Source organism: Falco punctatus (assembly GCF_963210335.1).
Source record: "Falco punctatus genome assembly, chromosome: 5".
NCBI classification, from domain to species: Eukaryota; Metazoa; Chordata; class Aves; order Falconiformes; family Falconidae; genus Falco; species Falco punctatus.
Window position 1 is genome coordinate 57,303,872 of NC_137584.1, and position 14,902 is coordinate 57,318,773.

The following is a 14,902-nucleotide window of genomic DNA, read 5'->3' on the forward strand; positions in this document are numbered from 1 at the left end:
TCTGTCTCTTGAATTTCATATTTTTAAAAGTTTTATTTTGTTTGTAGTGCCAGGCCCTATACCTGCCAAGTCAGTGAAAGGCACTCCTTTTGAAGATAAGATCTTCCTCAACTGGAAGGAACCTGTGGATCCAAATGGCATCATCACTCAGTATGAGGTAATTATTAAGCAGGTAACAAGCATAGGGTAGGGCAAGGGAAGTATGGCAAGCGGTGTGGTTGATGGTGAATATTTAGCCTCTGTAGGCAGCTATTCAATTATATGCTGCTTTCATTTACAGCACACGAGGTTTTGTGTATTGATTAGATATCAAAAATCATAATTGTGATGTGTATGTTGTTGGCTGGTTGGCCCTGTCAAGTGGCTTTGGCATGCGAGTATAACAATACCGCAGGAGCATAACAACACTGCAGTCCACATGGGAGGTGCTAGTTTTAAAAATCTTGCATCATTACTATACACCCTTCCAAGGCCATGACAGCCATGATCTATGAAATCTTCCTTGTTGGAAGTAGAGGTTACATGAAAAGTAAGGCGGTTATTTAAATTTGGAGCAGTGTTTTTTAGCTTTGTCAGATCTTTAAATATCACCCTTCAAGGAAACCTCCATACATATTCTGTTTAAAATGTATTTAATATAAGAGCTTTCTGGGGACCTCCCCAGGAGGTTGGCAGGAAACAAAGGCTGATTTAGGAACAAATGCCATCCTCTCCAGCACTCCTTTTTTAAAGGAACAGAGGGTATAATTTTGTGTGCTATAGTGAATTATAGGACAAAGACAAACCAACTAAGCAAACCCCTGAAACCAGTATTTTTTATCTAGTTAACACTAAAAAAGTTCTTTAAATAGTGTGGGTTAACCCTGGTGGGCAGCTGAGCCCCACCCAGCGACTTGCTCACTCCCCTGCAGTGGGATGGGGGGAGAATCGAAAGGGCAAATGTGTGAGCTTTTGTGTTTTAATCACAAATCTAATAAAACACAGCACTATACAAGCTGCTATGAAGAAAATTAACTCCATCCCAGTCAAACTCAGTACATTAAGTTATCGTTGCTGGCTTTAAATATATTAATTCAGTTTGGACAGCATTTGAATATGATCTTTAGAAGAGGAGAGGGTAATGTATTACAGAAAATTAAAAATAAATTGTTTTGGTGGAGATGGGGAGGATGGTGGGGGAGCCCTACCTTTAAATTGAATAGTGACGTTTTCCATATGTGAACTAAAAATCACAAAGAAAGAGAGGTGAAGAGCACCTGAATAGCCTTTTAATAATATATATATTATATATAATAATATATATATACCATAATACACATCAAGTCCTTATGGTATCACCAAGATAACTGGGTAGCTAGATGAGCATGTGTCTTTTGTTTCCTTTCCAGTCAAGCTAATCTAAAACCCTAGTGCCAAAACCTGTAACAATTGTTACAAAAATAATTGTTTTCACAGGTCAGCTATAGCAGTATACGGTCGTTTGATCCTGCAGTTCCAGTCGCAGGACCTCCACAAACCGTGTCGAAGCTGTGGAACAGCACGCACCACGTCTTCTCACACTTGCATCCTGGTACTACTTACCAGTTCTTTATACGTGCAAGCACTGTTAAAGGGTTTGGACCAGCAACCACAATCAATGTAACAACCAACATCTCAGGTAAAGCCAACAAAACAAAAACTGCAAAACATTAAAAGGGCAGGAATGTTTTTTCAATTTTTTTTTTTTAAAACTTGAAAAATCATGAAATGGGAAAGACAACACCCCCCACCCCCCCAAAAAAAAAAAAAAATCCTATCATGTTGTGAAACTATTACTGAAAATGCTTTTGAGTGTATTTGCCAAACAGTAGCATAAACTCAGGGGTAAATCCTTGCATGACGTGGAAATTGCATACCTGTAGTTGTTAACTGTTTGGTTTTGTGTAATCTTGTACTTTCATCAAAAGGTTTTGAAGTGCTGTATAAACCTTAACTAATTAAGCCTTACAGCACTCTATAGGTCACTAAATACTGTATTTGTTTTGCAGATTAGTAAAGGCAGATGCAGAAAATTAACTGACTTACTCAAGGTGACATCACTTAGCAGCACACAGCTATAACAGAATTGGAGTGGTTGAAAGCAAGTGTGAATTTCTTTTGCCAGATTCATATAGGTCTGCTTTCTTGTGCCTTTCTTCACTTACTGCAATGCACCAAGATTGACAGTATTTGTCTTAAAAATGCACTGCAAACTCTAGAAGAAAGTAACATCAAATGGAATGCTTTAGTATTTTTATTTTCTTAAATTTCAGTATTATTGTTGAAAGATAAGATAGTAGCTTATACAGTTGATAGCAGAAGATAAGTTGATGCTATATCTAGAGAGGCTGCTGATTTTATGACATGGCGACTTCAGAGCTTGGCGGAGATCAAAGAAATCAGTCATTTAGAAATTTAAAAAGCACAAAGCAAGCTATTTTCCTTATTATCTGCCATAATGAAACTTAAATTGTCCTGTAAAGGGAAGTTAAAAGTATATTTGGAATGCACCTACCATTTCTATGGAGACCTACTCACACATTCTCCTCACCCCATTCTCAAAAATGTGCACATAAATCAAAATATGCATGAATTCAAGGCAAAACTCCTTGAATTATGTAGCAAATGAAACGCTGTAGTCATAGTTAACTGGAACAATTGGTTGAATTCCATTCCAGCACATAAGCACTAGCACTGCTCATGCCCCAGCCCCTTCAAAAAAAACCAACCAAACCACCAAAAACCCCCAACCGACATGTCCCATTCTGTTTGCCTAAATATGAGGTTGTTTTTAAGTCTAATATTTTACTCAGGTTGATTTAAGGTCCTTTCACCAGAAATTCCAGTTCATAAATTTTCAGGGATAAAGGTGATGTAGTACTTGCATTCTTGTCTTCTAACTTCTTTGCAGGAGGAAAAAAAAGGTGTAACTATGTCATATCTTGCTAGTATGTCTACCCCCCGGACATTTCAATATTTTGAGAAATAAGTACCTCAGCGTGTCTGGATTATTTAGGACTACAGTGTGTTCAAGCTTCTTTAGCTATGTCCTCTTTTTCCACCCAGAAATTTTGGGAATTTCACCCAGAATCCAGTCTACCACACTTTCTATACACAGTATGGGTTTCTTAGTTGGCAAAACACAGTTAATACTAGGACAGCTTAAAGGCAGGCTGTGACACCTCTTGTGTCTGAAATTCCACCTGGTGTTTTGTGGGTTTTTTTCATCTTGCTTTATGCTGACTTGTTGTCTAGTTTTGCTCAGCATAACTGATACTTTTTACGAAGCAATGCCTATGTTTCAGGAAATGCTAGCTTTATTTTAATGGAGTGAAATTATTCCTTTTAACCAAGCTTACAAGTGGTTGCTGTAATCCTGTGGAATATGGTGTAAACAGTAATTTATAAATTAACATTATTTCTATAAAATAATATTTCCAGAAATAAGAGCAATTTTTGCATTCATCTAGGATCTGGGATGAATCTTACACAGTGTCCTTCTATTGATATATTCTTGTAAAATTATTGCCACTTAAATGATTGACATCCTGCTAGGAAGCATCTTTATTGTGAAAGTTCATTTTGAAATATACAGGCGTCATTAATGATTTTATAAAGGTACAGCCACATATAAAAAAATCCCACACAGATAGTTTTCAAGCTTAAAGATTAGTAATTAACAGGAATTATTATTTTCTGAATCACAGAAAATCCTTTTTCTTTCCTTGCACTAGAGTTGAAGTCAGCAACAGTATTGCCAGTGAGGACTGTGACAGGTTTGTGGCAGCAGAGTGAAGTGGAGTGGTTGAAGCAATCGCCACCACCAGGCATCCAACCCACAACAAACATTGCTGCCATGAAGGCCTGACAGCCAGTCCAGTAGTGAATCAGTTCCTGAACTTCATATAGTTTTGACTTAGATTTTGTATTTTCTTAATACCCTGGGCTGAAAACTACTGTTATGCAGAAACTGATTAATGAGCAGCTTGGCCATCCATTTTTAGAAATGGAAGGAGGAATGGACATGGGAATAGACTCTCCCATCCAGTTCTAGCCCACAGATGTATGTCTATCCAAACCCAATTTTCCTGCACTCTCATTAGTATTGGCGAGGTCTCTCATTATGTTTAAAAGGAAATGTGGAAGGTTCTTAAATTGTTAGAGGAGGAAGAATAGAGGTAGTGGAGGTTGGGTCTTCAAGATGGTGAATATAGTTGTAAGGTCAAAAAAGCAAAGCCAAAATGGGTTTTTGTAGTCTTAGGGTTTCTTGGCAGTCACCTCCTCCCTCTATTTCTGTCCTTCTTGAATAAACCTGTTTAACTTGATAGGTATCATGATTTGAGGGGGAGCAGTTAGGGGTGGAGTTACCAATTTCTATTGAAGTTCCATTGATGCTCTGGTAAAAGATTGTGCCTGACTGGAAAATCATTAAGACAGACTCATGTAGCTGATGAAGATTGTGGGTTTGTACTATACTGCAAGCAGCCACAATCTCATGAATATTCAGAATGTTTTCACTGATTTGTTTCTCATTCTTTTCCTTCCCACTAAACATTAATCAGCTCCCACTTTACCGGACTACGAAGGAGTTGATGCATCTCTCAATGAAACTGCTACTACAATAACTGTACTCTTGAGACCGGCACAGGCCAAAGGTGCACCTATCAGGTAAAAAACAAAACAACAAAAACCCGAAAACCAAAATTAACAAAAAATCAAGAAGATGTTTTAGAGTTGATTATATGCCATCTCGCAGCTCATAGAGCTGTTAATTTGCAAGCGATATTCATTTGACATTGCTACTGTTTCTCTTAGCTGTAATTAAAAGGAAAATAATCTTTGGTTTATTTTATTGTGGTTTTGTTTTGTGGTTTTTTAATGGTAGTCATGACCTGAATCATCCAGCTGTCTGTCCTGTTTGATTTAGGGTCCCAAGGACCACCTCCTGTCCGTTATGATTTCATTTTACTTTCTCATAGTGTCTTTGAAATAAGAGTTTGAGAGGTGTTTGTCAGAAAGTGGATTTGAAAATAACTCTTCCTCTCCAGTGCTTCAGATCAGCTATTCTATAGCATATATGTATGATTGGAAAATTGGAAGCTCAGAGGAAATGGGAGAATAATAGTGATGAATACAAACTATTTGACCTTTTTCCTCTCAGAGTGCTTCTTCCTAGAAATCATGTAGCAAGCTATTAAATTTTATTTGGCATGTCCCATAATCATATTAAAATGTTTCATTTATGTTAACTTCAAGGGGTCTTTCCCTTTTTGCTCTCCATCGAGAGATAATTTAATTCTGTTTGCAAAGATTAGTCCACATCCTGCTCTTCACTTGTTAGTGCAAAAATTCTGTGATATTATTTCCTTCCATTTGTGTTTTAATGATGTGGCTGCATCAGCAATATTCAGGGACAGGGTTGACTAGTTGGTGGTTAATTAGCAGCTGAGCATCAGAACCTTTTCATGCACTTAGCCTTGTGATATTTTAGAGAAATACGGGCTAATGCATTTCATTCTGTGCTACATTAGGTCAGTTACAGTGGCTCAGCTGATGTCAAGTAATATACCTGAGCCCAAAAAGTAGAGGAAAAAATAACTATTATTTAAGTCTGTTTCCATTAAGAGGAATGTATGTTTGACATGGATGTTGTGGGGATGAGTCACGTACCTATAAGCATTTATACATGCTTATCACATAGTTACCCTTATGATTGATATGATCTAATTATTTATTTATCTTCCATCATAGAATCCAGATTCGTCCCCTTTATAGGAGATATTAATGGTTTATATTCACAAATAAAATTGTACCCCCATATATCATTAGTTTCTGAATGATGGCCCTGGAGAAAATTTTGGATTTTTGGGGGTGTGAAGAGTGGTAAAATGTGCAGGACTACATTTAGTATACAAGACATGGATTCCTAAAATAGGGGGGTTGTTGAATTAATACAGTAGAAGCCAGACCTGTGATCTGAAAATGCTCCCAAGTTATTCAGGTGCTTAACCTCACTATACACCTTTGCAGGTGCTTTTAAAGCCTTCCAGGCATCCTGCTGCTGGCCATGCTCAAAGCTCCATGTTGTAGAAATGTGATACCCATCTCTCATCTAATCCATGCCAAATCCTTTCAGTTTGTGCTCGGTCCCCCAAGGGGGCTGACGCGTAGGCTGGCCCAGAGCACGCCTGCCAGACACCACTGGGATCTGCTGACAGTGGTGCACATCTGCTTTACAGCAGCTGTCACAGGGCAGCTACATCCATGTAGACAGCAGCAGGGTCCTGCCACTGACCCTGACGGGGGTCAGTCTCACATGCTGGGGTTCTCTCCTTGGGGTTCTCTTCCGTGAACTGGTAGTGTGATGGGATGTGGCTAGAGGATTACTGGTAGCTAGCTCAGGGAGCTCTTGTTCCTCTACACTTTACTGGCAAGTGAGTAACTTGCTGTGGAGTAGATCTGCACCGCACCCCTCACGTTTATTCTCTCAGTTTTCCTTACAGAATCCTCAGTTCTATGGTGTGAGCTTGCCACTGTGGCCTATGAAGGTGGCAAAAAGGATGTATGTACTAAATGTTAACAGACAGTTTGATAGGGACAGTTTGATAGAGTATTAGTAACTATTGTTTCAGTATGTTCTCAAAAAAGTGTATGTCTGTCTTCCTGTCTCCCACCTTCCCTCTCCACTTTAATTGATTTCTAAAACCTAAGAGATTTCATTAAATTTCTAACATCTAGAGGCCAAGGAAATAAGTCCTTCACCATAACCGGAAAGCTGGGTTTTATTCTTAAAACAAACCAGGTGTTTTATTCTTTAATGGGAATGAGGAGCATTCTCCAGGGGAATGCAGAAGACAGGGTCCTGTTCCCTTTCCCAAAGTTATGTGTATTGCAGTCAGGTATTTTTCAGCAGCTTCTTAATAGGAGAGATAAATGTAGCGCACTGAAATTCTGAATTGACTGAATGCATTCTGCTAAACATTATGATGTGTTTTAGTGAAGCTTCACTCCTTCCACGCTGCAGTTGTGTTTCCGCTGCAAGCTGGCTTGCTGCCGTAATGAATGTTACAATGTAGGTGGGAAAAAATGCATCACCATGCCTGCAGCTGTGATTGAGTAGAACAGATGTTCAAATGCTGTCCCTTAGCCTGACACTGAAGAATACAATTGTCTTTTTGAAAAAGTTTGTTTGCACCCAGTTCTCTAATACCTGGAGCTGTCGATGGTCAAAAAAATAATTTTAATTAATAGCAGTAGAGCCATGATTTAAAAACAAACAAAACACAAACAAAGAAGACAACTTAGTCTGATACTCTTTTGCTTTTACAAACAGAATTTTACTATGATCAGCCTCTCCATCAGCACACACCCCCAGGAAACAGATGTTCCTTAACTCAAGTATAATCTACATGTGGCTGTCAATCATTTCTTTAAGACACTGGATGCCATAGTCATCACAATTTAAACATGATTCTAATCATATCTTCCCTGTCAAGTGTTATTGTGTAATCTCTAGCATTCTTTATGGCCTCCTGGAGTTTTAAACCAAATTGCAAACTAGAAATGCAGAGGAAGACAGGGCTGGATGGCTCGGGCTCACTGTGAAGCGCATACCGTGTCACCATCAACCTCATGGCTGAGATCCCAGTCAGTAGAATCAATGGTGCTTTAGTGATTCACTGGGAGATGTGATTTGTTACTGTAGTTTTTCTGAAGGATCCTAACTGAGCACCAGCAAAACAATCTTTTGTTTTCGAAATCCTACTGCAGATGAGGATTAGAGAGAGCATATGTCAGAATTAGCATAGACAACTTTTTAATGATAAAATTTATTTTATTTGACTGCTAAATTGTTTTTCTTATACTGCCATATGCAAAATCAGGTTGGTTTTGGTTTGCAACAAGGATAATTAAGTGAAACATGGCAGGGAGCAGCTAAAACTTCGTTGTCAGTCAGAATTCCAAGAGCTGGGTTTGTGACTTGGGCTGTCAGTCTGGCTGGCACCTGTCAGAGGACTCTGTGTCTCCACGAGATGTATAGAAGGAAATCTCTAGCTGGTATTGCAGCCTAGTCAGAATAGCACTGAAGTATGAACATGTTCATGACTGCCATACCTCTCTGGGAGCCTGAATTTTTAGGGAGAGGTGAAAAGGCAGATCTGTTGGCACGTGCCTCCTTTGGCTGTTTGTGATTGTCTTGGTCAATAGGGAGGTACTGTGATGGTTTCTTAGGTAAAAACCAACCAAACAAAAAACAAAACAAAACATAAAAAATATTTTCAGACCTGAAAAGTAATTTCTTCATGCAAAATATTAGCTGAGGAGCTCTTCACCTGCTATATCTTCAACACTTTGTCTGCTTACCTGGCTGTCTTAGACAACTGTTTGGCCTTTATGATCCTGATGACTTACGTAGCAGGTTCTGAAATTTGTATTACACTTCAGAATAGCTTAGAATTTATTTTAGTTGTCAGGGAGAAGGGATATTGTCATCTAGGTTTTTCACTCCTCTCTATTTATTTCTCTCTTTTATTACTACTTTGTTGTATGCGAAGACTGGAAAAAAATTGCTATTGCAGGAATTCCGTCAGCTCTGGTTACAAGAAGGCTCTCTCAGTAATTGAATTCCCACCATTACATAAAAAACATGCAGAAAACATAAGATAATTGAAACTAGGATTGGTAATACGTAAAAATGCAGGATAAGCAGAGTACATAGTCTTTAATTTGTCACTTGTGGCCTGATACCAAACCACATTTGCAGCCAGTGAACATCCTGCTTAACAAGTTGCAAATTTAACTTTTGCTGCTTTGTTCACATCTTACAGCTGGGTGTCCTTTCCGAATGCTATTATGTGTACACAGAGTAACAGTGCTGCTGTGGAGCCTCTATGTTATTCAGTAAATGGGTTTAAACAGATGGTATCACAAAGGGCCCAGAGGTAAATGACTGTATTCCTCCGTGTCTTGTTAGCCTATAACGTTGCACAAAAAATACTGCCAGATCCCCTTTCCAAAGTGGGTAGGAGGCACATCTTTTATTTTAAAAAATACTCTGTGAAAAATTATATATAAATAAATATATATCTATAAGAAATAGAACCTCGTTGGAGACTAAAGATTTTCTGTTATTTGTTATTTTTTCTTTAGCTAAAAATAATTGTATAAATGCAGATGGCTACAATGTGTGTATCTGTTTCTTATTGCCACATTTTGTAGCTTTTCAGATGTAGGGGCCCAAAAAGCATTAATTTTGAAAGCACATTTTATGCAAATTAGTGTATTTGAAAATTTTTCAGAACTGTCACATTTTATTGTGATATGCTTAAAATTTTGCCTTACCTTTTATATTACATTCAAAAATTACTGTGTTTTTAAAGAATACTATGAGAAGAGACTTTCCTAATATTTAACTCTCATGCTATTCACCTTTGATTTTTGGTTGATTTTGTCTTCAGAGAGACTTGACCCTTAAAAAAGATACGTGCCTTAAAAAATAGATACCTCATTTACCTCTTCTTCTATAACATGGGGTGCAGGGGAGTTAATCTGATAACTGTGGTGGACTCAGCTTGTGAGCTGGGTGACAAATCGGGCTGTTCTAGAGGATGGTTGCAGGCGTTGCGTTATCCTTCTGCTCTCCCTGCTGGCTTTCTTCTCCTTAGATGGCAGGGTGTCATGGATGACAAGCTTCCTGCTTTCCTGGCACTTTGGAGAGCAGAACTTGTGTCGGTCACAGTCCTTTGGCAGCTCGTGAGAGAAGACTGCAGGATGGAGGGAGCAGAGACCCAGTCTCTGTGGTTGGCTGCCCAGCTCAGGAGTGGTGGCATTAACCCTGCCTGGGGCCAGGGCCACGCCGCGGGTGGGGAATGAGTGCCCATAGTAATTTCATCCCTTGGGACAGTATAAACAAAAATTATTTTAAATATTTTTATATCCTTTCAAGTTTGTAAAATATCGATGCTTTTAGGGTTTTTTGCTAGTACATTAATTGTGAAGCATAAAGAAAAATTCTGGGTGCACAGGGGTCTTGTGGAAGTGATTTGTTGGTGCAGGTCACGTTAACTGGACATGATTAATAAACAGAGTTTGCCACAGAAGGTGATTTATAACCTAGCTCAGTTCACAGATGGTTTACGAGAAACAGAGATCCCTGGAACTAACTCATCATTTTTGTTGTTTACATTCTTCTTTTTACCTGGAGTTTCAAAAATGAGGTGACTTTGTATATTCCTCTTGGACACTTTGAAAGGGAAGAGGCTTTCCTCAAGTATTTAGGTGCTAGGAAAAGGGGATGCTAACTTTTTTGTTCAGCTCAAGAAAAACGTGAAACCAATTTTGTATCTTTTCATCTCTCCTTTCTTCTTTTCCCCAGTATCATACTTCATCTCTGCCAATACAGTTACTGTGTTTTCTGGGTAGTAGTTGCAGAGAAAATGTTTTAAAGCTGCCCCATAAGTTCTGAAAGAAGGAGGATTGTCTTTGTCTTTGCCTTTTGGAGTCCCTGCAGCAATGCAATGGATTTTCAAGAGCTCCATTCAATTTTACTTTTTCTGTTCAGAAAGCTTTAAAAGGGAATCAAGACAGGCAATTCTGCCAGTCTAGTTGAATAACTTCAGGTCTTGCTTATATGCATGGGCATATTTTTTTGCTAACCTTTCATAAGGTCATGAAACGTATCTGCATATAAATGAAAAATCGTGTACATGTAAACATGTGTGTGTATACATGCATATGCATACATACAGTTCTTAAAACTTAAAAAACTCTCTTTTTCTTATAAACCAAAGAGTTGCCTCCTGCTCTCAGTGTGTAAGTTCTGTACTTCTGCAGAGCAGAGGAAGCTGATAATGAGTTGGTAACATCCTGCAGTTAGGTAGTTCCCCTAAAGGAGAAAGAAGAATTATAATTACCTGTTCTATTTTGAGCAGGTGATTTTGAAAAGTGACCAAGCCATGGACCATTTCAAGAGAGGTATTGGGAGGTTGGGATGGGGTTTTAATAGGCCGAATGCCATCTGCTTCAGCAATTTGTAATGTTCTGTCATTGACAACTGTAGAGGAATGAGGCAGTCTATTTTAGTGGAATGGACAGATTTCTGTCCATCTGTGCTTGTATTACAGCATGTCACTTGTACTTTAGATCTGCATAGCTCTGAGCCAAGATAGAAGCCACAGCAAGGTCAAGAGGTGGAGAAGCCTGTCAGCACATTCTGTCTCTAATGATATGACAACTGCAAATTGGTGCTTCAAGCACAGCCTGGAGGCAGTCATTACGTTGGGCCTTGAAGCTCAGCTTTCTCTAATACCATTTCAAGGAAAATGCTAACTTCAGATGCTTCCGATTAGCCAAGAGTTTAATTTATTGTAGTTTAAAGTCAGATCCATTCCTGTGTTTTGTCAAAAGAAAAAAGCCTGGGGGGAAAAATAATAATAGGTAGATTGTGTATAGGTTTGTATTGTTTGTTTTTCCTGAAAAAAATGGGTGCTGCTTCTTTCCAATGGCTGAATTAGATAGCTTTGCTGTATTTCAAGCCTTTGTTTCTTCACTGCATCGATGCATTTGCTGTGTTTTCCTTTTTTTCTTTTCTTTGTCTTCTTGTTAAGAATTGCAATTGGGTTCATATTTTTATGAGACTAGAGATTTGACCCTAGCAGGTGACTTCAAAGTTATGCTGGTTTTCATTTGTCTCTAGTGCTTACCAGATTGTTGTTGAGGAGCTGCATCCACACCGAACAAAGCGAGAAACAGGTGCCATGGAGTGCTACCAAATCCCTGTCACCTATCAGACCGCTCTTAGCGGAGGGTCGCCGTATTACTTTGCTGCTGAGCTGCCCCCAGGAAACCTGCCGGAGCCAGCCCCCTTTACTGTGGGTGACAACAGGACATACCAGGGTTTCTGGAACCCGCCACTGGCTCCTCGGAAAGGCTACAACATCTATTTCCAGGCCATGAGCAGCGTCGAGAAGGTAGGTGCCAACCACACCTTTTTCCTGGAAGGAGTCAAAGACGTGGCCATGGTGACAATTAGGACTGTCGGGGTTGGACGTAGTGGATGTTGGCAATGGCACGGCTGTAATGCCTTCCATGCTGTGACAGCATGGCAGTATGCCATTCACATTTCACACCGCCCTTGTATCATAGTAACTGCTACTAGATGAGAGTTCAATACATCTCGTAGTAATTGTCTGAGCAAAGTAATTTCAGTGCTGTGACTCTGCCTCCTCACTAAATAACATCCACAGTCCTTTCCCCAGTTCTCAGTACTTGTACACTTCAGAATATTAAATTACCGTAGGATAAACAGAATGCGGGCTGCTCAGCAGGCTAATAAAACATCACAAACTTTTTGAGACTCTCACACTGAACGTTGAATAAAAAACAAAAGTTTGCTTGAGCAAAAGTAACCCCAGGCCCATGCTGTGTTTACCAGAGCCCTTGTGTAAAGGTGGACCTCAGGCTTGCTCCACTGCTGTGCAGTAGTAGAAGTATGGGTCTCGGTCACCTTTATTACCTCCTTGGTGTTTCATTTTTAACTCCATCACTGACTACTGCTGCTGGCTCTGTATGCATATGGAAGAGGGAAAAGCACCAGGGAGGAAGGTTCCAGGTGGGAAGAACTGTGGCTCTGCAAGTCCTGTGCTGTTGCTCTTGAGTGGATCTTCCTCTTCCAAATGAAAAATGAGGGATGGGGTAATGTTCAGTGAGGAGGGAAAACGTGGTAGACACAGACGGTTCAGATGTTTAAACATCTAAAATTTTGATTTCTAGTTTAAAAAATGGAAGGAAATTGCAGGATTATGTCTGTAGGAGTGTCCATACAAAATGTTCAGTCAGGTCAGAAAGGAACCAGAAAGGACAGTCTGATAGATGCTGAGATGAACCAGAGCCATCAGAAAGGAGCAGAAGCTGTTTACCCTTCCTTACATTTGGGTCTCTGCAGTGACTAAACAAATCCTAGCTAACAGGTAGCCTTGCCTTAGAGCCTTTTGAAGAAAATCTCACCTTCTACCTATGGTTTTGAAAATTGCATATGCATCAAGTCTGAATGGGGACAAAGCAGGAGCTAATGAAACTGCATTGGAGCTGCTTGAGAACTGGATGCTTTTTCTGATGAAGGGCCCATTCCCTCTTTTTAGTTCTTATCTAAAGACTGCTATGAAGCAAACAAAGCAAAATAAATGTAACTGCTAGGCACTCATTCATATTTCCGTCACCTGCTACAAATAATTCCTTTTGCTTTTGTTGGCTTCCAGCAGACTAAATTGTAAGGAAATTTGTTTCATACCCAAAGAAATAAGTGGGAGGGAAAAGTAAAATAAAAATATTAAATAGAAAAATACATCTTTAATTTAGCTTTTACATTTTGACAGATAAGTAGTTGAGGGTAGAACACATTATTTTTTACTTTACCTTGATTTCAGTTTGTGAGAGAGTTTAATCCTACAGTGTTTTTTTCTGGTATGATTTAAAACTTTGGATCAAATTTCTGTTCCTAGAGGGATTTTGGGGGAAGTTTTGGGAGGACTACACTGCATTCTGCTGGAACAGAGATCTCGTGGTTGTAAGAGAACCTCTGAGCTGCAGAATATTTAAACAGGTGTTTTACTATAAACTAGTGGGATCACCAAAATAGTCAAGGGAAAGTTAAGTATGCTCTGAAATACACTGTAGGGTTGGGTTGAGGGTTACTTTGTGATCCTCACAGACATTTTGAATATGAAAGTGGAGAAGTAAAACCGGTAACTGGGGGGAATGCTAATTAGGTAAGATTATATCGATAAACTTTGTGAAGCTTTCATTTAATTTGAAAAATTGTCCTCATGGAACACTTATGGGAAGCCTCAACTCACAGCTTTGCTCATTCTTTACAAGCTGTGTTTACAAAATAGCATCGACATATTTTACAGGTTGCTCGGGAATCTTCAGGAGGAGAGAGATCCCAGGGGATGTATTTGGGGATGGTGTGCTGGTGGGTGCAGGACTAGAGGGAGCATATTTTAAAAATGAAACTGTCGTTATTATATTTTCTAATTACATTCTAATATTGTTTAGAGTGATCTAATTAATACAACAGCAGCTGCATCCTCTCATGCAACCTTATGCTGTTTCAATATGCTTGCCTTTAAAATGACTGCACATTGTACAAAAAGGTCAGAAAAACTATTTATGACTGACCCTCGTCTGTTCAAGATGTCCAAACTGTGCCTAACCAAGTCATTTTTCTGTTCATTTCTTTCAATTGCTGACCGAACTTCTGAAGGAGCTTGGGGGATGGGGGGAGTAAAATACATGTAAATTGGCTTTGCTTGTGCGACTCCTTCTGAAGCACATCACTGTCAAATCACTGTCTTTCCTGGGCAGATTATGTAGGTTTATCTGTGTGTGTCGCGTGTGAAGGGATACCTGAGCTGCTTTGGTGCTCATTCCACGCTCAGAAGCATGAGGGAGCGCATTGCTGATGTGCTTCAGGTGACTGTTCAAGACTGTCAGGATGCAGCAAGACATAAGTTTGGAGACAGCGCTGAGCAAATGTACCTTCTTTGCTGCACAGCGCTGTTGGAACTCAACTAGCTCAGGATTTCTGTGCCATGACATAAATAGGAGCAGCAGTCCTCCCCTTTTCTTCCAGTACACCCTCTGTCTGCATTCTAATGGCATGCTTCCCATTTGATTTGAATAATCTGAAATTTTTCTGCATTTGGGCTGTCCTGCACTTTTTCTCCTCATTGTTATCCTGGGTAGTGCAGACCAATATCTAGGTTTCATCCAGCTTTTTTAAAGGCAAAATCACACAGCCTCCACCCCTGCTAAACCCAGAGCCCCGAGCCACCTTGTTGGGTTGCCCCAGCTGATCAGCAGATCTAGATGAATTTATGGAGCG

At 39.5% G+C, this 14,902-nt stretch overlaps 1 protein-coding gene across 4 annotated transcripts in view; it reads left to right on the forward strand.

The window, feature by feature from the left end:
- Positions 1 to 14,902, forward strand: part of PTPRK (protein tyrosine phosphatase receptor type K) — a 414,786-nt gene that overhangs the window by 328,467 nt on the left and 71,417 nt on the right. For all 4 annotated transcript variants that reach the window (XM_080390374.1, XM_080390373.1, XM_080390376.1 and 1 more), the window contains exons 9-12: positions 48 to 157; positions 1,456 to 1,657; positions 4,581 to 4,686; positions 11,714 to 11,987. In XM_080390374.1, the coding sequence (XP_080246500.1) occupies positions 48 to 157; positions 1,456 to 1,657; positions 4,581 to 4,686; positions 11,714 to 11,987 (692 nt within the window). The remainder of the gene's footprint in view (positions 1 to 47; positions 158 to 1,455; positions 1,658 to 4,580; positions 4,687 to 11,713; positions 11,988 to 14,902) is intronic.